Genomic DNA, 26,262 nt, shown 5'->3' with positions numbered 1-26,262 from the left:
TTTCATCTTCTCAAATTATGTAAGTACAATATTCTCTTGGGGAGTTACTGTATGCAACGTACCTACTTTGTCCGGATTTGCTTTTTGTTTACATTCTCCACTAGAAGTATATAGGTATACATACATCTTGTATAAAGTATAAGGTACAAGTTCCCAGATTTCCGTCCGTCGTAACAAAAGACGATCGTCGCTTGTTTATCTTTTTGACTTTGTGCACTCGCTGCAGAGTAAGTATTGACTGCTGACTGTGCAGCGAGGTACAAAAATTTTACCCTCGGCTCAGTCCACAACCGGCCGCCGGCTGCACAGTAGTTGAATGTTAATACGGTGTTTACAGTCGAACTTTCCGTTTGCTAGGGCCAATCGTTGTATATCATTTGAATACATATCTTGTAATTGTGGGAAAACCAATTAAGTGTTTGGTTGCTATCAATATATTTTCCGAGTCATAAAAACAATTGTTAAGTATACTTAGAACGTCGTTCCAACAAGAGGAAAATGGCGGAGAAAAAGAAGGGACTGTCGCAAATATGTAGCGAGGTAAATCATTCTTTTTTCTTACCCCTTTCTCTCTCTGTTTTGATAATTGTTTATCAATTGCAAACGCCAAAGTGTATTTGATATACGCAACGATAAATAAAATTCCTTTTGCAGTTGATGAACGAAGTGGAGGACGTGATCCAGTGCCCGGTTTGCCTTGAGGCGAAGTCTAGTGTGGTGCAGTGCACCATCGGCCATCACGTTTGCGAAACGTGCAGAAAAAAAGTCAAAGAATGCCCCACATGCAAAAGTCCATTTACGGCTACGAAAAGCTTCATAATCGAGCACTTGTCGAAAATGGTTGCTAAAATAAACGTAAGTTGGGGAGAAAACTGTTTTATGTATATGGTTTTTACACTGTGAGTGATTATTTTAATATTTCTTTTAGTTGTCCATTCATGCCTTTAACGACGACATTCCCGTGGATACCACCAAAGATTATCGACAATGCCTCAAAACATTGCTGACTAGGCTGTCCGAGTTTTTAAACTATCAAAATGACGTTATGTTGTACTTGAAGAGGTACTTGGAGAGGCCATCTCCACAAGATAATAATACATTGCAAAGAAAAATCGATTTTTTGGTGTGCGAAATCAAAAATATAAATGTCTACATGAACGAGACTACAAAAAAACTGATTGACCTTAAAGAGAAGTAATTTTTCGAGACGTGACTCTTTTTTTTTTTTCATAAGTATACAATGAATAAACGATTTATAGGTCTTAAGAAACCTAAATAAAGTAAAACAAAAAACAATTATTATATTGTTTGTCATGGGAAAAGTTTTTTATGCATATTTGTGATTGTGTAAGAAATAAAGTTTTTTTTTCAATTGCGTCGTTTTAATTTTGCAATTTTTGCGCAAATACTTGTATGCCCTCCGAAAAGGTCATCTAACCTTACCCTTTCATGAGATAAAATTGTTTTCCTCCCGATGTTCCAACCATTTCTCGCTCATCTTAGTCTATTTATTGCCGATTCCCGACCAGGGAATTGTAGATTGTAGTTGTAACGGTGGTTCGGAGGACTTAAGGTAAATTATTTATCCCAAATTTTTAAATAAAATAGATTTTAATATCTAAAAAAAATTCCTTTGCTTACAGATTAGACACACATACAGCAAGGTTTGCGTTGTAGTGTCACTAACTCGAACGACAGTAAAATTTCGTACATAATATTTTACATATTGGCTCCTATGATTATTTGATGAATCTATGTTTGTGACTATATGACTGTAGTATATGTGTACCTTATTTATATAGATGTGTACAAATACCTTAGGAAGCACTGATTCACCGTCCTTTGAATTGTCAAGGGAGAATTGTTGAAAGACAAGAGGGAGAGAAGCTTCTTCGACAACTGGCCGTTTAACAAGTACATTGCCTCCAATTTTGCATCAACAATATCTGGCCCTGTCATTGGGAAAAAATATGACCAACCCCATCAATATATTGAGAGATAAGGTATAGTGTGTATTATTTTTACGATTCCCATAACGTGTACAGCAACGTATTTTGTTGTGATTGCATGATTTTTCTTGCTTACAGTTTGCCTCCGATTTAGAGGAGTTACTGCAGTGTCCTGTTTGTTGCGAAACGTTATCAACTACGGTTCCCACATGTGTTCAGGGACATCATGTGTGTTTAAAATGCCAGCCTCAGTTGAGCGTGTGTCCTTATTGTAAGGGTGATTTTAATGGAACAAGAAATTATTTAGCAGAAAGCTTGCTAACCAAGTTCGAGGAGATAAAGGTATAGGTCATTTTCACGCTTTCTTGCGTCACTTTTTATATTCAAAATATTTACTTGTTGCATGTTTCTTCAACAGTCCTCGCTTATCAATCCAAAGACTAATGCCAGTCGTACTGACATGAAATGCGTTGAAACACAAACTGATTGGGGCAATGATATCAGTGGTAGTACACCTCTCATCAAAACAGATCTTAATCAAAATGTCCAGAAAAAGTCAAAAGTCGTTACCGCGGTGGGAAAAGGGCGATATCCCTGTAAATTTGAAAACTGTAACACGGAATTGGGACATGGCCGTATGATACCACATTTCAGATATTATCATAAAGAAAATTTGATCGAGGTATTTTCATTTTCTCGAAATCCTTAGACTTTCAGCCCCTAACTTCTTTTTTTTTTTTTTTTTTATACATTTTCTAGGAAAAATTAGTGGACTTTGGAAAGTATGTCATGGAATGGGAACATAATTGTTTTAATAAGAAATATGAACGTGTTATCAGTATTCCCGATATGGGACTGTTTTATCTTTACATAGCCATTAATGAAGCAGGTGACTTGCAGGGAAATCTGCAGATAATAAACAGTGCCCTTGTAGCAAAGCAGTTTAACTACTCATTACTTTTGGGTAACCAAAATACCAGTATGAGTTACAATGGACAAGTGAGTCTATTTTTATCCAAGTTAATCTATGTTTTTGCCTATTAAAAATTCATTATCCAAATAAATTGTTTTCAGGTTACTTCTTGCAGAACGACCTTAGAAAAAATAAAAACCAAAAGTCTTTTTGTAAATAGTTTGTGTATGTCACAGCTCATGGGAGAAAAACAAACCGTAAACTGCAGTCTGGTGGTGCAAAAAGTTGTTGACGACTTGACCAAAATGAAAAAGTGAAGTGAAAAGTTTTTGTTTTGTATTTTTCAATGTAATTAAGTTTTATTACATAATTTACTCATTTGACAAATCATTTGACTCTTTGACTGTAGTTAGTAGTCAATGTTATAAGTGTTCACGCGTAATACTTGAATAGTGTAATAAAGACTGTTTATGCCTGTGATTTTCCAGTTATTGATGGCAAAAATCGAGACTATTCTACATTGAAGACGTGTGAAATTAATCATGAAAGTTATAATAATTTATAAGGTTGACTGTCATCTGTAGTGAAATGGTAATTTGTTGATTAATCTGTTCATCTGAAGTTTGTAAAAAATTTTTTGAGCAGACTAAAAAAAAATCAGTGGTTCATAAGATACTTGTTAAATTAGAAAATACATCCATATACTGTTAAATATTTTGATTAAAAATATAAAAAAAACTGTAATTTTTACGATACTTTTACATAAAATGATATTTATTGTTCAGAAAAACAAACAGGCATTTATAATTTTGTACTCGTAAGACGTATTGTAACTATTTAGAATAAAGATTGGATATTTTAACAAAAAAATGTATGTAATATGGTTTAATTTATTAACATAATATATTTTTGCAGGTAATGAATATAATTATCATGAATTTCGTTACATTAAAACGCAATCGTTATGCAATTAGTTTAATAAATTTTCAAGTGTATACAGGCAAGCAGCCTTTTGCATAAAATAAAACAGGCCTAAAACTCACTCTGCATGATTATTTGGGTCAGTCTCTAGATCTTTAAATATTACATGTCGTTATATCATTACAAAATCTATTTGCAATATTTTATAATTTTATCGAACTGCAATATTGTTAATTGATAAAATTTTTCAAACATGCAAAACTCGTAATATTTGACGGTGTATTGGAATTACAAGAAAATTTATATTTATGATTTGTCCTAGACGAGACTCTAAAGCCGTAAAGTAGAAGTCAACAAGTTAAACATTCAAACAAAACATTCACATATTTCACCAAGTGTTCATTCATTTTTTTTTTTTTTTTTTTTTTATCTGCAATCAACATTTACATACTATATACCGATTTTTTAAAATGTAAATGATAGATGAAAAACAAAGACTGAAAGGTCGATGATTAAACAAACGAAAAACACAGATTAAACTGCTTCAATGATTTAAAAAAATATCTCATCAATGGAATATCGTTACCAATTTTAAGATACTAAAAACTTTTCTGATGCCTTTTATTTTGATCTCCGTTTCTCTTCCTTCTTTTCCTTTTTTTCTCTTTCATTTCCATTCTATTATCTACAAATCGTATAATAAAATTTTTATAAGGGTCAAGTATTTATTTTCATACATCTGGAATAACGTATACCGTGCACGTTGGATGAAAGATTGAAAGAAACGTTTATTAATATACGAAAAAAAAATCAATGTCTCTTTCATCATGTCTCACATGAATTGAAAAGAACAATTATTTACTTATCTATAAAACATTGTCTAATTTTCAATGATAATCCGATATCGTTTTTCTTTCCCCCAGTTAGAGAAAAAAATAGATGCTTCTTAAATACATAAGTGCCTCGTCGCGACACATTTAATAATATAACGAAGCTTCGACGTTGCGTCTTTCAGGATGTAATCATAAATAAAAAGAAACAGATTGGCGCGTGTCAATCCGAGTCCCTGTCGGGAGCCCTGTTTGCACACGATTCACTTTTTCGCGATTACTCTACGTAAGTCATCTCTATAATTTCTGTTATTTCACGATTAAATTTTTAACGTACCTCCCGATGGTGAAAGTTCCCGTATGAGCGACGATATTGTTATATGGAGTTTTCTGGGCTCGCTTAGGCGTGCGTATCATTACTGCGATTATCCGTTGATATTTTACCCGTGTATATCGGTATTAGCTTTTTTTTTGTATTTTTTGTATTTTTTTGTAGACAGCTGCATGTGTCCTAGGCGAATTTCGCTCGTTATTTTTGTGTTTACTTTATTAGTTTAGTCAATTGTTTGTTTTTTCTTCATTTGTATTTCATTTTATCAGCGGGTTCCCATCTAGCGTCGTGTCGTTCCTCGATCGCCTTCTTACAGCGATGTCGTTCAAGTTCCGCCCTCGCGAAGGGATTTTTGCTGCTCGAGGAGGCGCTCGAGGGGCGACGGACCAGGCCCGGACCACAACGACTGCTGGCTGAGCCGAGCCTTCATTTGGTCTTGCTGGTTGGCAGAAGATACAGCACCAGAAGACAGCTGTCCGTTCATTCCCCAGCTGTTACCACTGAAGAGCGAGTAAGTGTTGCCTGTCGCTGCTGATTGCTGCTGCTGCTGTTGTTGCTGCTGCTGTTGCTTTTGATCCATCTGGAATTAAAAATTTTTATGTAACAAGAGCCGTCGATCAAAATTGCATTTGACCTTTGATAAACTCACATCGAATGGTCTCATGTCGTCAAAATTGTTTCTACCGCTGTACATGCGTCCCTGCATCTGGTAATTATTTCCAGGAGTCAGAGGTACATTGTTCATGTGCTGTCCGGCTTGAGCAGTAGAATTTGACCAGTTTTGAAACGCGTCTGTATTATTAACTATTGGATGATCTTTGCTAAGCTGCTGCTGCAATAACTGTCCAGTTGCCACGAGATTATTGGCCCCCCACCAGTTGACGGGTGGTTGCGATTCTTTCCACGGATTGTAATCCTTAGCTTCGTAGCCATGAAACATTGGATAATTGTTTACTGCTGGCTGTTGTTGTTGTTGCGGTGGTGGTGGTTGGTTTTTCTGGTTCAGATTTGTCTGAGCTGGAAAGTTGAACTGCGCTTGCTGTCCGGCACTGTAAGCAGTCGGTGAGATTTGCTTCTGCGGCTGCTGTAGCTGGGCAAAATTATTCTGCCCAAAGTTTGCCCCTGTAAAGTTCAGCTGGCGAATGTTTGTTGGAGCTGCGTTGGAAATCGTCGTTTCCGTCATACTGGTTGGATAGGCTCCAGATGGCATAGCCATGTGGTTTTGCAAATTTAAACCGTTAACTGGTCGGTGTGCATTTGCCAACAAATTTTGCTGTGGGTGCATGCCTAATGAATTCTGCTGCATTGTTAGCCCGATATTCTGATTAGCCATCGACTGCTGAGCTGGTGGAGTCAGATTTAAGCCTTGAGCTAGCATATTGTTGCTCTGTGGTAGGGCAGAGAAATTTCCTCGTTGCTGCTGCGTTTGCTGGATCAGCTGGTTCTGATTGACATTGACGTTTGGTGGAAAAGGAATGCTTTGAGCGACCGACGGTTGTCCGTTGCCAAATTGGCTAGGCATGCTGGTGGCCATGGCGTACTGTTGCAGCGAGGCTGAGGGATTGTTGGGGATAAAATTTTTGTTGAACTGAGGAGTCTGAACATTGAACGTAGGATTCGGATAGCAAGCTGCGTTTGGAGGAAGGACCCCCTGTGTCTGTTGTGGTTGTTGCTTTTGAGGATACTGGCCGTGATTTGGAGGTAGTACTGGTCCCTGTAGAAGTGGTGCTGGACGTTCCGAATGCGGAAATTGTCCAACAAGAGGTGACGAGAGCACCATGCTTTCTCTGTGCTGTTGCTGCTGCTGCGACGAGGGTGGTTGCACGTTGCTGAGATGGTTATCCAACTGTTCATAAAAATAAAAAGTTATTCCATTAAGTTTCGGAAGGATTGATTCGTCAATTTCCTACCTTGAGCTGTTGTTCAAGTTTTTGTTGGAACTGCAACATTTGGAGCTGGCTTAGCTGTGGTGCTTGTTGATGTTGCTGTTGAACCACTGGAGTTGGTTTAGAGTGAATATTCATCGGTGCACTTGGCATCAGAGGAGGGCGAGACTGGACAGGTGCACTGGTGAGGATGTTATTGGTGGTGCTGGCGGTCGTCGATACGGATATAATATTTTTAACATTGTTGGTCTTGGCAGGGGATGCAGGAGAAGTTGCAACTGACGTGGGGGTAATGGTCGCAGGCTTAATTTTCTCAGTCTCTTCAATCACGACCGGTGAGACGTTTTTAAAGGTCACTTGTTTCTGTTCAGTCTCAGCGCGTCGCATAATAGCTTGCATCGCCACGTTTTGTCGGGGCTTTCGAGCTGAAGGCGGTAGGGAATTACTTTCCAAGCTTGGGTCGCTTGACGAATCGCGACTACGTTCCAAAGAACCTTGAGGTTTTAGTATGCCACCTCGTTTTTCCACTATTAAAAATATGATAAATAAATAATGATGATTCAACAATGTCAATCTTATAAGACAAATCTTGAAGGTTGACTTACAGCCAATTTCAGCAATTAAACTATCGATCTCCAAAGATCCTTTGCTGCTTGCCGATTCAGATGGTACAGGACTGTTCGCAACAAAAGGCTGTTTTTCTTTACTCAAACTGAGCTCTTCCAATTCTTTTATTAGTTCGTTGCTCACTCCCACATCATCCGTCGCAGACACGAATTTTTTCTCCTCATTCTGGTCTACGATACCCAAAGATATGAGAGCCGCACCGTTCACTTGGTACTGCGCAATTTGATGGCCTAGCTGAATAATACGCCACGCTCTGAGTTTGTTCAGCATCGCAACGTCGTCTTCTAAGTCAGTACTCGTAAATCGAAGAATCTCAAAAGACTTTTCCAAGGGTAGAAAACCTTGAAGGTCTCGATCTTCTGGCAGTGGTAATTTGGCATCTGAAAAAGAATTTTTTTTCTTTTATTTTGATCAATTAAACTTTGCGCAAAGTATTTTATTAATTTATTTTTTAGCTGTATGCACATGAAATAATGTAAAATCGGTCTACTTACACTGATTGTAATCAAAGTCAGCAACGCAGTTTTGTAAACCGTTCAAAAGAACACATAGACTTGGCCATATTTGAAGTCTGGAAGTAAACGCTGCTTCCTCCAAAATTTCTGGTCTCAGCTGGATCCAGTCAAGGCACAGTTTAACTGTTACACAGAAATGAAATATATATATATATATTTTTTTTCAAAAGTTGTATTTAAAAATTTTTCAGCCAGCTTGAAACTTACTGGTTGGTAGAGCGAAATAGTTGATTATTTCATGTTTTATCGTATAAACAGGCAGCAGCAGGGCAGACAAGCTTCCAGCAATCAAATCGAGAATGCAGTTTCTCGATAGTTTTTCGTCTGCGCTTAGTTGATCAGTTTTCAATAACTCTTGATTTTCATTCGTTATCCCTGCTGTGTGTTGCAAGGCATACAGATTGATAACCAACATTTGCACCAGTTTCCAAGAGGTGAAACTTTCGGTAGCAACGAGCGCTGTTAGCGTATCATTCAATAACTTGACGTACGTTGTTGCAACGCTGAAAAAATGAATTTTTAAGGAAAAGTTTAAATTTCACTTGATAATTAAAAAAAAAAAAATTCATAACTACCAAAGATTTCCTAAATTGTACAGAACTCCATGTAGCTTTAAAAACACTGCAATATACTCTTGCGACGTCAACTTGGCCTTACTCTCAACGTTGAACGAATTATCGTTGAGACTGGATGTCAGCGTTTTGGATAAGTTGGCCGTGGCAACGGGAAACGGGTGCTTGACTGCCACAGAACGCACGTAATGAAAGACCGTTCCCAGTTTATCTCCTCGCGAGGCTTCCAGCAAAGCCAACTGATTGTAGGGCTGTCCACTGGACGGTGACAGCGAGACTGCGTGGCGGTAAAAGAGTTCGGCCTGCTTGTTTTGATTGCGATAGCGGGCGATGTCACCTAAATGGACGAGACAGTACTGACAGGCGTAGAAGCACGAGGACTTGTGCGGTGCCGACAGCTTCTCCACGGCCTTCCATGGTGAAACGCAGCCATAAACGTAACTTTTTCTAAAGGTGCGGGAAACGCGCAAATTGCTTAAAAATAATTGATAATTGTGTGTAAACGTGTACAAATGTGGAATGATGGTTACCTTCGAAATGGCAAATCTAAATCAAAAGCAGTGCATATCTCTTGAAGCAGGGTCAAGTAAAAGCCACTGGCTGCCTCCAAGCACCAACTGAGCATGGCCTGAGACTCTCCGCGCTTGGGATTTCTGCGATCCTTTGCCTGGGATTGCAGCATGGCTATATAATTCTTAAAGCCAAGATTCCACAATTCTTGTTCCACCTTCCTATCCAAAGCATACTCCAAGTCAAGTATAAGAACTTGCTGGTAAATCTTTTGCAGCTGTCTCTGACACATCCATGCGTCATTGTCGTTCAATAGATCTTTGCAACGTTGAACCTTATCTTTCAATGGTTCAGCTTTCCTGTAAAATTATCTTTTAATGCTTAATGTTCTTAACAACACGACTGAGTGTGACATTGCAAACATTTATACAGAGCTTGTAAACTATTGCTCCAAAAGTTGAAATACTTCATCCCAGTGATAAGAACGATTTATCGTACAGTTGTGTAATTTGTCATGGGTACAACAAACAAAAAGTGTCGAAATTCTTTACAAACACACTTACTTCAGAGCTTGTACAGCCGCTTTTAAGCCCATATTCCGCGTAGCCTGCACCACTCGCGACGTCGACGATTAGTCTGAAAAAAAAAAAAAAAAATGCAAGATCCGCTGAGAACAAATCGGCAGTATGCAAATTACACACAAAAACCGGCATTGGAATTTCGATTAAAAAATAACACTACAGAGTGAGTAATTGATAAATTGCACACACGCACGTCCGCGCGAGATAAAATATCTCATCGTCGTCTCTTCAGTCAGACGGAGAGTGTGCGTATATTGCAAAAAAAAAAAAACCGCTGGTTCGGAATTTCGGATCTGGAAATGGAAAATTGACACGTACCTACTGGGCGACTGAAAAAAAAAAAAAAAAAAACAAAGGAAAATTATAAACGTCGACGACTGGAGAAAAATATATCCAAAACTCCGTTGAACGGATAAAGACGAGAAGGTTAGAATGCGAAAGGGCTACAGGGAGCAAACCCGATCGAAAAACAATAAACTCCGTTGAAACACTGAATCTACCGAAACGAGGAAAAACACACACGCCACCAGCAACTCACTGTCACATATTTAAGCCGCAAGAAAAAGGAGCTCAGGCTGCAAAACTCTCGAATGACGGCTACAAAACTCTTGAACAGAAACTCTTCGTCATCACCCTCAATTCAACTCATCATATTATCAGCCTCAGCTCGGGGCACACACTAAACACAGCAGACAGCATGTATTTCCTTTTTCATATATATACGTATATACATATATATGGCTATACCGATTGAGTTTAAAGACGGTCACGACAGTCCTACGACCATCACCACCTAATCTTGAGAATGACCATAAGAGCCGGCTTCGATGTAAATAAAATATTATTGCATTAGAAATCGAGGTGGTTACGTTATTTAATTTTGCGGTCTCTCGACATCATTGTTTCTTTTTACTTTTTCTCTGTTTTGTGTACAGAAATTAAAAAGGCAACACTCCCTTGTGCTGTCTAACATTTTCTGAAGAATCACGTATAGGTATCCAATAAGTTTTGGATTCATCGTGGGCTCCAGAATGTCCGTATTCACCCAGAGAGTCTTTGTTGAGAAGCATTTACTGCGACCTTTTAAACGTGTAAGTATATACTTCTGTCTTCAAAGTGTGCTTTTGTCATGGAGTCATCTTTTTTTCAACAAACTTGTCCTTTTCTGTTTGTGTAGTATTACTCTTCTGTTAAAACAAAGTTCACATCAGAAGAGTTGAGTGAAAAGAAAAGAGAAATGATGGCCAAAAGTCTTCCGAAACAAAAGCCAATCCAAGGTGTAAAACAAATTTTGATTGTGGCATCTGGCAAAGGGGGGGTCGGCAAATCAACCACTTCCGTTAATTTGGCAGTTGCTTTGAAAGTCGTCGAGCCTGATAAGTCGGTAGGCTTGTTGGATGCTGATGTTTTTGGTCCGTCCATACCGTTAATGATGAATTTGGATGAGTCTCCTTTATTGAATAAAGATAATATGATGATACCTCTAGTTAATTACGGAATCAAATGGTAAGTCGATGTTGTTGTAATTGATTTTTGTGGGATCAGAAAAATAATATATATTGTTTTTTTTTAGTATGTCAATGGGTTTTTTAATCGAAAAAAAATCTTCTCCAGTATGGCGAGGACTCATGGTGATGGGTGCATTGGAAAAATTATTAAGGCAAGTGGCTTGGGGACCACTAGATTATTTAATAATCGACACACCTCCTGGAACAGGTGATACACATTTATCCCTGGTACAAAATATTCCGGTGGCTGGAACTTTGCTGGTCACAACCTCACAAAAAGCTGCAGTGGATGTTACAAGGAGAGGAGCTTCAATGTTCAGTAAAGTGAACATTCCTGTTGCTGGTATTGTCTCTAATATGACATATGTCATGTGTCACAATTGCAACAGTGAAATTCCTCTTGGCAAAGATCAGATTGATGGCTTAGCTAAAGAATTAAGTGAGTTATGTTTTTTTTCTTTTCATTTTATGCTCAATTTTTTTTTCTTTTATTACGTGTAATTTTTTTTTTTATTTTCAGACGTAAAAATTTTGTGCGAAATCCCCTTAGATGATAATATAACACATTGTTGTGATAGTGGACAGCCAGTGGTACTGAAAGCGCCCGATTCAGCCCCAGCTATGGCATACAAAAAGTTGGCTGTAGACTTGATTGGCTTTTTTAAGACACATGCAGTCTCTACAAGGTATTGACCTTTAACTCGATGTATATCTCTCAATAATGTGTTGTAAGAATTAGAGATTTTAAAAGTAATTTAAAAAGTTAATATTTCGACAATATTTTAACTTTGAGATAGGCGCCACTTCCCCCCCACCTTTTTTCGTCACATGTTGCAATAAAGGTGGGGGTTTAAATGTCACGTGTTACTAAAAAAAAATAGAGAGAGTAAGCTACACCTTACTCTGTACCTATGCTGATACTTATTAAGTAAATGTTGAATCTTGCTAAATTAAAGTTTAAAAAATTAAACATTCCATATCTTCGTAGTATTTGTAAGTAAATGTTTTTCAACGTATTTTCAATGTAATGAATTTATAAGTGCATATTGTGAAGTGTTAATCAAAGTTTATTAAAAAGTATCGCTTTTATTTCATTAGGTAACAATATGGAAGGGGATAATTATAATTACACTAGCATCCATTCAAGTTCAACTGCAGAAGTACATAACGTTCCCATGAATGTTCTTATTAGACCATTTCCACCCTCTGTAGATGAAAAAAAGGTAAAAAGCCTAATGCAAACTCTGGAAGATCCTGAAATGGAATCGCTAGTACCACCAATCGATATTCTCTGGATAAAAGGACGAGAAGGTCGATAAAACAAACCATGGTTTATAACCTCAATTTAAGAAAAATTAAAACAAAACATTAAAAATTTTTAATTAGGAGGTGATTATTACTATTCATTTGGTGGATGTCATAGATATACCGCGTATCAACGGCTTGGGCGACCTACGGTAAAGGCGAAAATCATTCAATCCACAGTAACAGATTTAAGAAATTATCTTGGCAATTCGACTCCAGATCTAAAGTAAATTATTGATGTATTTATAATATTATTTTTAAGTTTTTATGCGTTTAACGGTAGAAATTCTATTTATTAGAGTATTATATTTATTTTTAATGTATAAAAGTTGTACGTTTTTAATAGAATATATATATTTTACTTTCATTTTCAATTTTATACTGTAAAACATAATGATAGGTAAAAAATTAAACTCATACATTAAATACAGCAAGGTCTCATTTTAATGTACAAATCACTATATTACGTATATAATATAAATGCAAAACATCTTTAAAATTCACGCTTGTGGAAAATTCAATTATAAATTCGCATATTCGCATATTTGCGCAAATAATACATAATATATTTCTTTTATTGCATTTTATGTGACGCTTTTCAAAATCATACATAATGTATGTATGCTTGAGAATGTTCACATCAGTATCTTAAACTATGCGCTCGTTGTACTGTTTCGTCCTTATGTATAATTATTACTGTCATTAAAGTACCGCTTTCGTGTCTTGGACAATCGTAAAAATAATTAAAAACTCAATACTGTTGCACGAAATAGTGCCAACAAAAAACAAACAACCCACCTAAAACTTGCAAGCAATTTGCTTGTACAAAATTTTTTTTATTATCATTCAACTAATTATTTTAGTTTGATTAACTTACAAAAAGATACAACAATTGTAACTACTTTTCACGACTTAAATAATAAATTTTTTTTTTTTCTTTTTCCCACGTATCAAACTCATCTTGCAAACTTACAAAACAAATGAGAAATACACAAACGTTATTTACTTTCACACCATATATTACTTTACAAGATTGCAGACTTTATGTTTCCTTAATGTTAATAGTTATGCTTGAGCTTTAGTAAGCACGCATGTTTATAAATATGCTTACATAGAAACGACGCTACTGCAAAATGAGCGTCATTTTTTTTTTTTACACAGCCCTTAAGTTTCTTTTCGGGTGACTGGATCATTATAAATTTTTACCCCAAATTAACTTGTTTAAAGGATCTCAATAGTTTTTTTCTGTACATTTGCCTGTCAGCAGAATAGGTAATATTCTTTACTTGCTTCGTAATGTTTGCAAACTCTTTGATTTCCTTCTGATTGTTTTCGCTGTTGGCATTATTTTTGGTATCTTTCATGAAATATCTACGAAAATCTTCCTTACTCGGATAAGTTCGATTCGCGTTGTAAATATTTTCGTTTTCCGGCGCATAAGCGTTCAACGGATTACTCCTGCTCTCATTCAGAAAGTAAGGCTTTACAATCTTTTTCGTGCTTGAAACTCGTTCCGGTATTACAGTACTATCCGGCTCAGGAGGAGTAGCTTGAGATGATCGTTGGTTCCTCAAATACTCTGGTATTATCGCATCGGATATGTTGAGCTGCCGAGTGTTGGTGACTTCGCAGTCGATCTGCATTATCGTCACGTGATTCTTCGGTGTTGAGTTGGAACCTGAAAGCCAGATTAACATATTAAATGTTTCAATCTACGTAAAAGGGTAAATGCGTGAAGTAATCAATAAAAGCGTACCATTGGTAGGAAGGATGAGCGAGATCCGGGGCCTGGCGGTGTTGTTTTGGCTGGAGGCCGGTAGCAGAAAGGCTTCGTTTAACAGGACCAAGTAAAAAGTGTCCTCCCTGTGGCCAAGAGCGTCGAACAATTCTGCATACTTTTCGGGTATCGGCGAGAAAACCTGTACTGCGTTGTTCATCGGTAGGGACGTTCCGGTTTGTTTCCTCTCCACTCGATTTCTAATACCCAAACTTTTCCGCAACGACGTCACCCTCATGTTCCTCGGCCCGGAATTTTTGCTTTTCACGGGATACGTGCCCAAATGCATCCCATTAAGAGACTTCAATTCCAGATCGGTCTTGCTTGTCAACCCATCAATCCGATTGTCCTGGGCTGGATCGGCGATTATCAATTGCCTGAGCTCAGAGTCGAGACGTATGGATTCGGTTTGGTTGACGTACGTCATGCACATCGGCTCGTTTCGGATTTGCGTGTCGTTGTAAACCAGAGGCTTGGAGCGATCTGCTTCCCCGTCATCCTCTACCGCCCACAGTAGCGTTCGGCCGTGCCTCACATTAGACGAGTCCTGTGATTTCAAATCCACGTCGCCCAATGGTGGCCGGCTGAAACTAAAAATTTTTCCAAGAACATATTATCATTGTAGCTTATGCATTAGTTGCTCATTGGTTGTTAATCAGCCTTCATCCAACTTACCCGCCCAATCCTCCTAGACCTCCTATGTTGAGGGATACCATGAACACCATAGCCAACAGCAAGGCTGTGTTTTTCTTGTTCATTCCCTCTTTGTTTCCGAAATTTGGGCCCGTACCTCGTGCCTCCAGTTCGGATACTCGCCTCCTCAACTCTTCGTTCTCCTATAACTCATCGAATCATGTTATCAACAGTGGCAACCTAACACTTTGGAAAAACCTTGTCCCAAACGAGATAAGCCAACCAACCCTTTGCAATTTTGTGTTCTCCAGCACCAGCTCGTCCACCCGAGTCTCCAGCAAAATGAGGTGTTCCTTCTTCTTTTTCCGCGAAAGACAGGCGGACTCGCGATTCTTGATCATCCGCTGCTGCCTCTTCAACGCCTTGAGCTCAACCTCGTACCGATTGTTCAACTCAATGAGATCCGCACTCTTGTTCTTCACAACGATCGGAGAACGCACTTGGCCGGCATTTGCTTTGATGGCTATGGGTCGCACCGCCGTGAGATTTTCCTTCTTTACGACGATCGTCCTCCTAATCGGGACCGGCTTTAATTCCGTGGTGGCAGTGGACACGGCTATCGTTGGCTCTTTCTGAGCTACTGCCGACTGACTCGTCGCCGAGAGCAGCGGGCTCACGGGCTTGACCGGTTTGGTCGAAATCAGAGGCGTCACAGACACGGTTGGCTTGTTCACGGGCAGCAAGTCCAGCTGATTTTGGACTTTCACGTGCTTGCTTATTGGCAGTGCTTGAACTTTGAGCGGCTGGGCTTGATTGTTTTGTTTCACCTTTTGCGTCAGCGCGGCAAAGTCCTTTGGGCTCAGTACTATCGTCTTCCTCGGCGTCCCTGCCATGATAATTGTAAATAATGTAACCATGTGCATTCATCACGCCAACTCGAGTGCTTTGTCCGTATAAACTCACCTTTTTCATTTGGTTTGTCGAGCTTTGGCTGTATGCAAATACGTTTTGCAGGATTTTTGGACATTAAGAACTTTTGTGTCAAGCTGTCCTTCAAATTTAACGCACCCAGTGGAATCAATTTGACTTCTGGCGGGCTCTTGCTATTATTTGCTGACTTGGGTGACGCGGGCGGCGATTCGGTCTGTGGTGGTGAAATCGGAGGCGTCTCCAGTGTGAACTAAAATAACAAAAGTCAATCAAACAACTAGTCCCTTCTCCTATTATTATGTGTTGGGCGGAGAGAAACTATGATTATATGTACGAACCTTGATGTCTCCGTTGGGTTGGCTACCACCGCAACCATCGCTCTGCCAGTCGATGCTGCCGAGTGACTCTGACGTCTGACTAGGACTCGGCGAGGGTGGAAACACGGTACTCATGGGCTCAGTTGTAAGCTCCCGCTTCATCGTGTACTTCTTCTCGTCTACACCCGAACCAAGAACAACAGAAAATAATATTATACAAGAAGTTGAAGAAAAAAAAAAAAAAACTGCTGGAAGTGATGAATCCCATTGTAATGTGTACCCATGACCACTACCGACCTATGGAGAAAAACTCGATGTCATCGTCCTTGAAGCTCGAAGGCGAGGAGCTGCTCAACGAGCCGCCAAACTCCAAATCTCGGAGGTCCTGGGTCTCGAGGGCTTGTTTCATGATCTCGTCGGGGCTTTCGTCGCACAACAGGGGAATATCCAGATCGGAACCCAGAGATTCGAAAAAGTCGTCCACCGGCAGGTGATTGGCATCGTCCTCTGAAAATACACGCATATAAGAGACACATGTAAGTAACAACCACCAAATAAAACACACGTCATGAATGTATAAAAAAAAACGTAATACTTGTATTCATCAAAATGTTTGTGATGTACATGATGATGTTATTTTTGCTTCGTTTATTATTTCGCAGATAAGCTGATACAAATTTGTTGAAAGACGCGATTCCGGCGACGAAGGTTGTGGAACTAGAGTATAATATATAACATACCGGCGTGTTGGACGCGTATGTGTACATGTCATGGGACTATCGAACGCTACAGCTTAAGTATATATATAAAGGGACACTTGAAACCGGAGCAGTTTTACGGGGATTCTCTCTCTTTGGCGTAACAGTGTATTTTGCTCTGTGAAACTGGCTTTATAATAATCATGCAGGAGCAAGCTGATTTTGGAGTTGTGTACCGGCATGTGTGCATAATATGTTAAAATACATATAAATAAACACAGGTATGCAGGATACAATTTCATTGTTGCATCAAAAGTTACTTGAAAACAGAAAAAATTTTGGAATAGCATTGTTACGTGCATTCCTTCGAGCGCTATTTTTTTTATTTTTGTTTTCAAAATGGTAAAAGAGAAAAAATAAAATAATATTAGAGATTCAGCGAAGGCGAGAGGTTTTGACACCTCGGATTAGCAGGGGAGTGGCAATATTCTCGGTAAAGGGCTTTGTAATTATATGTATATGCGCGTGACTGTGCCTACAGGTGTTCAAATTAGCGTTGACTCTTGAAAAAAAAAAAAAAAAAGAAAAATCATGCTCGTTATGAGGGAAAAACGAGTTTTGTTGCACATATTGTGTACTTGAGCTGTTCTCTTTTAAAACAAAAAGTCAAGCAATAAGTACACCCCTGTGTCGCGCAAGTTGTATAGTGTTTGAGTCATCGTCATCGAGAGTAAAAGTGATGTGACTTGAGAGAAAAATGCTGTGGGGAGGATGACCGAAACGAAGCGTATATACGATGAAAAGGAAGGCAGGGACGCCCCTTCCCAACTTCCCCCCTTTCTTTTTTTTTTTTTTTTTTTTTTTTTTTGCCGTTAAGTATACCTGTATGTATCCAACTCACCCATTTGGACTTTTTTTTGGTTACTATATTCTCTTGAAAACAGACTTTTTTAAGAAAAATATCTCGCGAGATATCTCAACATCTAATTTTGTATTTACATTTTTAACTTTGTTGGTTTGAAAAAGTGATACAGTTTTTGGAATAATAGTTGATTGATGGACTATATAATCAAACCAATTGTATAATGGATAATTATAAAATAATAGTTTTTTTTTTTCTTTTCTTGATTATTATCTATCATTCACAGTACAGCTGTACGTTTTAGAAAAGAAAAAAAAAAAAAAAAAATTGATATTTCAATAATTTTAATTCCTAAGCCACAAGGACTCGATGAATTGTGCTTGCTGAGCACGAAATCGCTCTCACTTCGTGGGCGACGCGAAAAAAAAAAAAAAAAAAAAAAAAAAAAAGAGGAACGGGTACGTGTCAATGAACTTTGCCGAAGCCGACAAATATCCTCCCTGTTGAACAGGTATACCTGTCCGATGTTATCCCTCGTTACATAGTTTCACATCGTCCTTTTTCCCTTTTTTTTTTTTTTTTTTTTTTTCTTTCTTTTTTTTATTTTTTTTATTTTTTTTTTGAGCGAGGCCAAGGTTTTGTTTCGAAAACTTACGAGTCTTACATGCATAAAGAATCTGATTTTTTTTCCACGTTACTACGGTAGAAAACGCATCTGTGAACCTTAACTTTGCCATTATTTGATAATTGTAAATTTTTAATACGACAAAAAAAGATGTACCTCATACATACAGTACATATACACACTAAGTACGAACCGATTAGGAATCCCACATACATTTGTCTTTATTTTGGGATACAATTTTTTTTTCTTCTTTTCTATTACACTATCTCTTGAGGTCACGAGAAACCCGAAGCGTTACAATAGATGGTTATTCATTTGTACATGTATGACCGCAAAAACAAGAGTACAATGATGTACAGGTGCTTAATTATGCGTACCCGCGTATAATATTAGAATTTGTAAATTTGGTTGATTAAATATGTATAAGACAAAGTGATTCCTTGTATAAATGCAGGTACATCTATCTGAGCAATAATATCATATAATAAAGTCAATTTGTACTGGTATGTATATGCATCAAAACGATGAATTTGAGAAACAATAAATCAAATTATCTGGGAGACAAAAGCATGTAATATTGGTATATACCATACACCATAAATCAATGCGAGTTATATGATTGGTCATAAAATCGAGTCAATAGGATCTACAGAGGGTTGTTGGCGAAAGCGCTTATGAGAAGAAGTTTTCTCTCCTGTGGTCTCAGTGAATCATTATAAATTAATATAAGTATAGGGCCAAATACGCAACTTACTGGGAATTCGTTGAAAACGCGGAGAAATATAAAACTTTATGAAATCAGTTATTTTTTTTAAAAAAGTAAATCAATCTTATCTAAAAAAAAAAAAAAAAAAGTATAGACGAAAAAGTACATTTCGAGACGTAAAACAGCAAAGCACGAGAAATACAGTCAGAGTCTAATACATGTAAATAAAAACATTCTATGCGTGTACCTTTTATCAGGCGAAATTACCTCGTGTCGATAGATTGTTACCGAGTCGTTTACCCGTGTACATTTCGAAGGACAACCATGTACGAAACGAGTCATCTATAAGTATACTTTCACGAAAATCAATAAAAACGATTTTTCTAGAACTAATAGACACGAACAAAAAAAAAGAGTTGGAAAGTCACCCCCCCCCCCCAAGTACAGTTTAGGTCACCATTGAGTAGTTTGCCTAATTATTTTGCAACGATAGTGGAGAAAACGCATGATTTTGAAAAATATGTAAACGTGGCACGAAAGTGCATTGCTTGGTAAAACGAAAAGAGTAAAAGTGAGTCAGTAGGGGGGGGGGGGATGTTATACGGAAGCGAACGGAACAAACGAGAGTCCTCCCGAGTAGTTAAAGCAATGGCACGTAATTTTAGGCCAAGACACTTTAACGGCAGGGCCCGGGTATTAGAGATCCTGGGACGATTCCTAACCTTTCGTAGATTTAAACTTATAGCCCCAAATTAAGTCCAGCGGAGTTATAGCATAGGAAAGAAAATGATTTTTTTTTAGTAACTTTACCGAACCCAATTGCGGTATTATGAAAGATTATACCTTATTTACATGACAAAATTTTTTTCCCTGCCGAAACATACGGTTCGGTTCGGAGCAATGAATTAAAAAAAAAAATTTTTTTTTTAACTCACTTTACCGCTTCAAAATTTAATGAACTGTTCATTACAATATTTGAAATGTACAAAAAAATTCCCTGCCGTTTCTGCTTGACCGTTTCCGAGAAATAAATTTTGCAAAGTGCCGAAAAAATCGATTTTCGAGACCTTTTCGAACAATACCTAAAATAATGAGTTAACATTGTTGAAAATGGCAGGGAGTGCATTCATACCTTTATGAAGTCCCAATAAACTATACGTGTCGTTCCCTGCCATTTTTGATAATATTTACCCCCCCTTTGCCCACCTCTAACATATATAAATTATAGGACTGTAGTGGGGTGGCACATATGACGTCATTAAACGTATTGTAAATCGTTGTGAAGCCGTATTTTGGTGAAAAACCACTTTTTACATTGTACTCCGTGTCCGAGACACCAAACTACCCCCATTTCGACCCATCGATCAACCCCCTCCCCCTTCGCAAAGATGACCTCTATGGCAGAATTAAGTAATTTTTACAATTTCGGGGGTATGATGATAGTGATCGCTCCAAGGGTAAGAATATTAACAGTGTATTATAGAAATATTTATAATTTGTTGGAAAACCAATTCATTTTCGTAATTGTAAGGGTACGACGTTATTAATAGCTTTTGAGGTAAGTAAGTAGACAGTGTATTATCAAAATAATTATAATCTTTGCAATAAAACAATACAAGTTTACGTCAGATATTTTTTTTTGTGTTTTAGATGATATCACTATCATCATACCCCCGAAATTGTAAAAATTACTTAATTCTGCCATAGAGGTCATCTTTGCGAAGGGGGAGGGGGTTGATCGATGGGTCGAAATGGGGGTAGTTTGGTGTCTCGGACACGGAGTACAATGTAAAAAGTGGTTTTTCACCAAAATACGGCTTCACAACGATTTACAATACGTTTAATGACGTCATATGTGCCACCCCACTACAGTCCTATAATTTATATATGTTAGAGGTGGGCAAAGGGGGGGTAAATATTATCAAAAATGGCAGGGAACGACACGTATAGTTTATTGGGACTTCATAAAGGTATGAATGCACTCCCTGCCATTTTCAACAATGTTAACTCATTATTTTAGGTATTGTTCGAAAAGGTCTCGAAAATCGATTTTTTCGGCACTTTGCAAAATTTATTTCTCGGAAACGGTCAAGCAGAAACGGCGGGGAATTTTTTTGTACATTTCAAATATTGTAATGAACAGTTCATTAAATTTTGAAGCGGTAAAGTGAGTTAAAAAAAAAAATTTTTTTTTTTAATTCATTGCTCCGAACCGAATCGTATGTTTCGGCAGGGAAAAAAATTTTGTCATGTAAATAAGGTATAATCTTTCATAATACCGCAATTGGGTTCGGTAAAGTTACTAAAAAAAAATCATTTTCTTTCCTATGCTATAACTCCGCTGGACTTAATTTGGGGCTATAAGTTTAAATCTACGAAAGGTTAGGAATCGCCCCAGGATCTCTAATACCCGGGCCCTGCCGTTAAAGTGTCTTGGCCTAAAATTACGTGCCATTGCTCTGAATAGAGCAAATTAGAGACCCGCATGGGTACATTGTCGTGGTTCCTCTTAATTTGTCATACGCGTAATGTGAGCGTAACTATGGTATACATAATCACGGTCCCACGTGTTGGAATAGAAAAAAGTATGGCACTAATGGCCACCCGTTGCAGTAAAAAAATTGTTTGATAAGATATCCCACGTACTTATACTTACCAAGAAAGTAGTTGGAGAATAAAAAAGACATTTTTCGACGTGAGTAGTTTTCGGCACCAAGGGATCGAGTTGAAATTACAAACACGGCATACGCACGTAAGTATATATATTAAACTGTAGAATCAACAACCGGCGCTAAGTGCGAGCACAACAAACTGCTTCGTTTGTTACCCCTGTAAGTGGTTATATAACTATATACTGGAGAGAGGAGGAGCCACACTGTGCAGGCTTTATTTTTTCGTTGCTCGTTTCGAAGTTTAGCGATTTCCCTCGCGTTTCCCAACGATTTATAAGCAAGATAAGACGATAATGATCCTAAACAAGGATAATATATTGTACGCTTTAAAAACGTATACATATATTATTAATTCGAAAAGAAAGATTATCTTTCTTTTGTCTATTCGTTTTGTGTGTGTTATCATAGAGGTGGCGTTAAAAATTACATTTCCATTCGGTCTAACTGATCCGAGTGTTTTTTTTTTTGGTGTTATAATAACAGAAGAGTTGGCGAACGAAAGCTTGTTAAAATATAAAACGCACAAATGATAATAAAAAAAATGAAACCAACATCATTTTTTCCCATACTGTGTAGCCATACGACTCTTTTGTGAAGTTTCTAGGTGTAAAAGTACATAATATATATGGTACTGTTGCAGTTGTCTGTAATAACCGGACGCAAGGATTGTGACTTTTATGTATTACATGACTGCTGCAACGGCAATGACAAGCTTATTGTCCCGTTTCGCGGTTTGTGCACAGAGTAATGGGGGTATTTCGCGGAAACGAAGATCGACTATCGACCGTACTGTGGGTGCGTTCCGAAAGTCAGATTCACCGCGTAAATGGCAACGCTGCTGTCACAGATCGTCACATAAGGTAAAGTGACTACTGGAGCTGAGGTCCGAAATGCCAAAACAAATCGTGATTTTTAGCGACGGTGTTATGGAAAAAAGCGCGATTTGTTTTGGCATTTCGGACCTCAGCTCCAGTAGTCACTTTACCTTATGTGACGATCTGTGACAGCAGCGTTGCCATTTACGCGGTGAATCTGACTTTCGGAACGCACCCTGTTACGTTAAATTATTTATTTATTTATTTTTTGTTGCGTAAGATATACTTAAGGATTAAAAAATAATGTTTTTTTTTTTTTTTTTTTTTTTCGTGTTATACATTGTTGGCTTATTTTTGTGTCAGCTGGGGTCACGCGAGCACCCTTTAAAATGTCGAAAACACACGTTATACATCGGCACAATCACTGGACAATTTTTTACAATCACATCGCTCGTGTATTGTTCGGTAAACGTTTTATCATATTATTTCTGTATTACATAACAGGATATATTATTTTTAGTACATGTAATAACTTTTTTTTTTTTTTTTCATCTATGTCAACTCACTAGTATGTATAATATTTGCATTGTGTACACAAATATCAAGGTAAATGTAAATTTTCAGATGTTAAAACTGTTTTGAGCGCCGGTTAAAACAAACGCGTAACCGATAATACATGTATTATGAAACAAGTGTGTACATAATCGTGTGAGTATATAGTTCAACGTATATATATATACACACACAATTTATCACGATGGCACACTTATGCATTTGACGGCTCAAACAATAACTCAATAAGTCGATTTAAACTTTTCGCGCTGTGTTTATACTTGATGTTTAAACGCAGTAACTATTAATTGTTCCCACGTGAATTTGTAGAAAAAAAACCAAGTTAAGTACATTTTTTTTATAGGCACGGTTATCTCGTAAAAGAAAAAAAAACTTCTGAGCTTGCAAGTTCGAATTTTTCGGGACAACACAGTCCGTACGTTGTTCAACATTTGCTCAACTTGAATAGACGAGACAAGTGGATGATTGAAATGATGGCTTTTTTTTGTACCAAAAGCGATTATGTTTACACCCTACGATACTTGGCGAAAAGCGTATAGATTGCTTATAGTATAAATGGCAATGAAACGAGGTTCGAGTGTATGTATATAAATTTAGGTCTGATAATTTACCACCAAAGAATTAAAATATAACGAGTTTATTACAAACACAGCCGGCTGATGTATCTGTAACAAGTTTCGTTCAATACATATATCGTAATAGAGACGCAAATCATATTATCACTTTTTCTCAACTCGTTAGTAAAAGTGTCTAGTAAACAGTACAAAATACCAAGCGTTTTATAAAATACTTGTCTTGTAATTTGAATCTTTATAAGATTTCTTGATTTTTTTCATTACGCACATATACTTAGTGTCGCTCGTTTTTTTTTTTTTTTTTTTTTTTTTTTTTGCGATCATTTTTGAAAACAAGAGGACATCTCGCCCAAGTACAGATAAGATCTCCCGGTGGTGCTATGGCGCGCGTTCATTTTTTATTGCAGCCGAAGAAAAGCCAAAAAGTCGCATTTCGGCCAACTCGGCGTAAAAATAAGTCAAAACAAATACTCGTGAAATGATAAAAAAAAAAAAAAGAAAAAAAGGATTGGGTATTCACAAAGATTTCGCACAACGAATCTTTTTTTGAACGCGTCCCAACTAATGGGGCACGGTTTGGCAAATTTTCAAAGTCGAATTGCGCGTGTTTCACATCATGTGGCTTTGTTAAAAAAAACTAGTTGATAGGTACAGTCATTGAAGTTTTGACATCTCATTTAAAATCGAGAATTTTTTTCTTTTTTATTTACTACTCAAGCCCGGGAGTGTACATCTACTTTTCTTTCTTCGGAAGGTGTAGAAAAAAAATCGAGATTGTATGTATACGAACAGTCGCCAAGTATCGTGATTGAGGAGGATCGACTCCGATCATGTATAAATTATTGTTTTTGCATGAAAAAATCGAGACAATAAGGCACACCTGAAAATCTACAAACTTTTTTCACATTTCGTCACTGAAAATTAAAAAAAACTAAGAACTAATAAAGCGTACATTTCTTTTCCATACATCCATACATATAAATGTCACCGAAACGCTCAAATGTACATTTATCAGCAACAGCTCGAGTATCTAATCGCTGAGCATATAATATATACAGTTGCGGCGAAATTAATTTGAAATAAAAGAAAAAGAAGAAAAAATCGGTATCGACGGCTTTTTTCCTCGTGTTTTAGTTCTGGTATCTTTCTTTTCGGCTAAACATTATAAACTCATTATAAGCGCAAAAACAGTAGACGAGTCGAACGAACGCTATCTTCTATTTTCGTATGAATTAAGCCACCCAACCGATTTCCACCGATCCCTACATCGCTTGTTTATACGTACAATTCATTTCCACCGATTTCCCTTTCAGCCGATCCCTACATCGCTTGTTTTTACGTACAATTCAACCAAAATGTGAGAAATATAAATCGATAGAACGACCGACCTATATATTTCCACTTGGTTTGTAAAAATGTAATGAGCAATGGCCGATGCGCGCGTGTATTTTATGCATGAAGAAAAGAAAAAAACGGGGGAATGATGGGTGGAACAGGCGCGCGGGGAGGACACGATGAGAGATAAGCGCCAACGCGGATCCACATACAACATGGTGTTTTTTAGATGTCTCTATGTATTATACAATAAAGCCTCTGATGTAAAAATGTATAGGCCCTTCGCAATATCGAAGCGTAAAGTAATATTTCCTTATGCCCATGAGTTTTGCATGACGGACCCTTAAGTTAACTCTAAATCGTATTTCCAGGGCATCCGGTACATCTAAACACCTGTGTATACACGCGTCGATCGATGCTATAAGAGCTTCATCAATAATTCAGCCGAATCGATGCAGTACCGCACCGACGATGGCTCCTATATTTTTACCGAACGTCGTGGTGATCAATGTACAAACAAAAATAATAATAAAGCCGCGTGATTATTCGCACACAAACATACGCGCGTTTTCAAACTGAGACGTGACATTAAAAAACGCTTTTCTAACTGGCGATCAGCGCGTGTAAATTTCTCGGAAGCTCATTACCGCGGCACAAAGGCGTAGGTACGTTGCATTTATAAAGGATGGAAGAAAAAAAAAAAAGTGACCGGCGATGATGATCATCATGTACAATATGCAGCACGTTTTTCAATGGTATACATATATTGGTATAGGATATCTCTCGTAACATACCGAAACGGCTCATGGTGTTGAACTCGGGAAACATTTGTAGGTCATCCTCGGTGATGCCGGTGAGCCATTCCGGCTCCTCGTTTATCAGCATCCTTTTGCCGTTTTGATGCAACTTTCTCAATCTTTTTTTTTCACAATTACCTCCTTTGAGAAAGCACAACTTTAAATGATATTATCAGAAGCACGTGTGCCAACGACAACCCGTTGTATACATTACAACTTTAATTTAAAAAACCAAGGGTGGAGATAACGATAAAAATATTATACCGAGCCCGCATGTTCAACTCTTACTCTCTTCTCAAACTCTTATGTAGCATACTTGCATTACATCTTTGTATAAAGAGACATGCTGTTGCTGTGAGGTGTGTTATACAAGAGAAGATGAAGCACAGTTTTGCCAAGCATACACGCACGCCTAGACCGTGACTGAATGAGCCAACGTAGGCAGTTAGGATTTTAGGATCACGGGTGGAGGAGAGGAGAGACGCGCCCGCTTTTGGAG

General features: G+C 37.7%; 6 protein-coding genes across 11 annotated transcripts; 4 read left to right on the top strand and 2 right to left on the bottom strand.

Annotated features, from left to right (window-relative positions):
• Nucleotides 1-132: 132 nt before the first annotated feature.
• LOC106636634 (breast cancer type 1 susceptibility protein homolog) lies at nucleotides 133-1,363 on the top strand. The gene is made up of 3 exons (XM_014349053.2): nucleotides 133-540; nucleotides 655-855; nucleotides 929-1,363. Exons 1-3 carry the CDS (start codon nucleotides 499-501, stop codon nucleotides 1,196-1,198), a joined length of 513 nt encoding a protein of 170 aa, XP_014204539.2. The 5' UTR covers nucleotides 133-498; the 3' UTR covers nucleotides 1,199-1,363.
• A 113-nt stretch (nucleotides 1,364-1,476) lies between these two features.
• On the top strand, nucleotides 1,477-3,718 carry LOC106636689 (uncharacterized). Of its 4 annotated transcripts, none has more exons than XM_089593571.1 (7): nucleotides 1,477-1,573; nucleotides 1,644-1,664; nucleotides 1,822-2,003; nucleotides 2,088-2,291; nucleotides 2,368-2,631; nucleotides 2,709-2,948; nucleotides 3,024-3,718. In XM_089593571.1, the coding sequence occupies exons 3-7, from the start codon at nucleotides 1,971-1,973 to the stop codon at nucleotides 3,177-3,179; spliced, it is 897 nt and encodes a 298-aa protein (XP_089449697.1). In that variant the 5' UTR covers nucleotides 1,477-1,573; nucleotides 1,644-1,664; nucleotides 1,822-1,970; the 3' UTR covers nucleotides 3,180-3,718. The 4 variants fall into 4 exon arrangements, with proteins under 4 accessions (XP_089449697.1, XP_089449696.1, XP_089449695.1 ...); XM_089593570.1 differs by having other exon boundaries at nucleotides 1,644-1,697; nucleotides 1,803-2,003; XM_089593569.1 differs by having other exon boundaries at nucleotides 1,644-1,707.
• On the bottom strand, nucleotides 3,661-10,301 carry LOC106636688 (uncharacterized). The gene is made up of 10 exons (XM_014349182.2): nucleotides 10,174-10,301; nucleotides 9,618-9,690; nucleotides 9,075-9,413; nucleotides 8,548-8,991; nucleotides 8,180-8,475; nucleotides 7,952-8,095; nucleotides 7,436-7,837; nucleotides 6,855-7,357; nucleotides 5,594-6,790; nucleotides 3,661-5,524 (listed from the first exon to the last, which is right to left on the bottom strand). Exons 2-10 carry the CDS (start codon nucleotides 9,647-9,649, stop codon nucleotides 5,270-5,272), a joined length of 3,612 nt encoding a protein of 1,203 aa, XP_014204668.2. The 5' UTR covers nucleotides 9,650-9,690; nucleotides 10,174-10,301; the 3' UTR covers nucleotides 3,661-5,269.
• A 214-nt stretch (nucleotides 10,302-10,515) lies between these two features.
• LOC106636630 (iron-sulfur cluster transfer protein NUBPL) lies at nucleotides 10,516-12,195 on the top strand. The gene is made up of 4 exons (XM_023389622.2): nucleotides 10,516-10,726; nucleotides 10,813-11,141; nucleotides 11,209-11,582; nucleotides 11,664-12,195. The coding sequence occupies exons 1-4, from the start codon at nucleotides 10,667-10,669 to the stop codon at nucleotides 11,834-11,836; spliced, it is 936 nt and encodes a 311-aa protein (XP_023245390.2). The 5' UTR covers nucleotides 10,516-10,666; the 3' UTR covers nucleotides 11,837-12,195.
• On the top strand, nucleotides 12,193-12,834 carry LOC149374558 (sulfiredoxin-1-like). Its single transcript, XM_014349045.2, has 2 exons — nucleotides 12,193-12,454; nucleotides 12,530-12,834. The coding sequence occupies exons 1-2, from the start codon at nucleotides 12,250-12,252 to the stop codon at nucleotides 12,676-12,678; spliced, it is 354 nt and encodes a 117-aa protein (XP_014204531.2). The 5' UTR covers nucleotides 12,193-12,249; the 3' UTR covers nucleotides 12,679-12,834.
• A 564-nt stretch (nucleotides 12,835-13,398) lies between these two features.
• Nucleotides 13,399-25,925, bottom strand: Atf6 (bZIP_ATF6 domain-containing protein ATf6). 3 transcript variants are annotated; one of them, XM_089593252.1, is made up of 8 exons: nucleotides 25,761-25,925; nucleotides 16,403-16,612; nucleotides 16,127-16,284; nucleotides 15,822-16,038; nucleotides 15,146-15,744; nucleotides 14,901-15,061; nucleotides 14,205-14,815; nucleotides 13,399-14,126 (listed from the first exon to the last, which is right to left on the bottom strand). In XM_089593252.1, exons 1-8 carry the CDS (start codon nucleotides 25,849-25,851, stop codon nucleotides 13,651-13,653), a joined length of 2,523 nt encoding a protein of 840 aa, XP_089449378.1. In that variant the 5' UTR covers nucleotides 25,852-25,925; the 3' UTR covers nucleotides 13,399-13,650. The 3 variants fall into 3 exon arrangements, with proteins under 3 accessions (XP_089449378.1, XP_089449379.1, XP_014204499.2); XM_089593253.1 differs by lacking the exon at nucleotides 25,761-25,925 and adding an exon at nucleotides 21,653-21,732; XM_014349013.2 differs by lacking the exon at nucleotides 25,761-25,925 and adding an exon at nucleotides 16,701-16,842.
• Nucleotides 25,926-26,262: the final 337 nt, after the last annotated feature.

Source organism: Copidosoma floridanum, unplaced genomic scaffold (genome assembly GCF_036245765.1).
Source record: "Copidosoma floridanum isolate Cflo_tuat_1 unplaced genomic scaffold, Cflo_Japanese_pri ptg000019l, whole genome shotgun sequence".
Taxonomy (NCBI): domain Eukaryota; kingdom Metazoa; phylum Arthropoda; class Insecta; order Hymenoptera; family Encyrtidae; genus Copidosoma; species Copidosoma floridanum.
This window is presented reverse-complemented; position numbering and strand designations above follow the sequence as displayed.

Coding starts and splice junctions, on each gene's coding strand:
- LOC106636688 (XM_014349182.2), bottom strand. CDS start 9,649: ATGGGCTTAAAAGCGGCTGTACAAGCTCTGAA. Junction 8,992..9,074: donor TTAGATTTGCCATTTCGAAG/GTAACCATCATT, acceptor CCGCACCTTTAG/AAAAAGTTACGTTTATGGCT. Junction 7,838..7,951: donor TGACTTTGATTACAATCAGT/GTAAGTAGACCG, acceptor ATTCTTTTTCAG/ATGCCAAATTACCACTGCCA.
- LOC106636630 (XM_023389622.2), top strand. CDS start 10,667: ATGTCCGTATTCACCCAGAGAGTCTTTGTTGAGAAGCATTTACTGCGA. Junction 10,727..10,812: donor TACTGCGACCTTTTAAACGT/GTAAGTATATAC, acceptor CTGTTTGTGTAG/TATTACTCTTCTGTTAAAAC. Junction 11,142..11,208: donor GTTAATTACGGAATCAAATG/GTAAGTCGATGT, acceptor GTTTTTTTTTAG/TATGTCAATGGGTTTTTTAA.
- Atf6 (XM_089593252.1), bottom strand. CDS start 25,851: ATGCTGATAAACGAGGAGCCGGAATGGCTCACCGGCATCACCGAGGAT. Junction 16,039..16,126: donor AACCCAACGGAGACATCAAG/GTTCGTACATAT, acceptor TTGTTATTTTAG/TTCACACTGGAGACGCCTCC. Junction 15,062..15,145: donor AGAACACAAAATTGCAAAGG/GTTGGTTGGCTT, acceptor GATGAGTTATAG/GAGAACGAAGAGTTGAGGAG.
- LOC149374558 (XM_014349045.2), top strand. CDS start 12,250: ATGGAAGGGGATAATTATAATTACACTAGCATCCATTCAAGTTCAACT. Junction 12,455..12,529: donor CTGGATAAAAGGACGAGAAG/GTCGATAAAACA, acceptor ATTTTTAATTAG/GAGGTGATTATTACTATTCA.
- LOC106636634 (XM_014349053.2), top strand. CDS start 499: ATGGCGGAGAAAAAGAAGGGACTGTCGCAAATATGTAGCGAG. Junction 541..654: donor TGTCGCAAATATGTAGCGAG/GTAAATCATTCT, acceptor TTCCTTTTGCAG/TTGATGAACGAAGTGGAGGA. Junction 856..928: donor AAATGGTTGCTAAAATAAAC/GTAAGTTGGGGA, acceptor TATTTCTTTTAG/TTGTCCATTCATGCCTTTAA.
- LOC106636689 (XM_089593571.1), top strand. CDS start 1,971: ATGACCAACCCCATCAATATATTGAGAGATAAG. Junction 2,004..2,087: donor TCAATATATTGAGAGATAAG/GTATAGTGTGTA, acceptor TCTTGCTTACAG/TTTGCCTCCGATTTAGAGGA. Junction 2,292..2,367: donor CCAAGTTCGAGGAGATAAAG/GTATAGGTCATT, acceptor TTTCTTCAACAG/TCCTCGCTTATCAATCCAAA.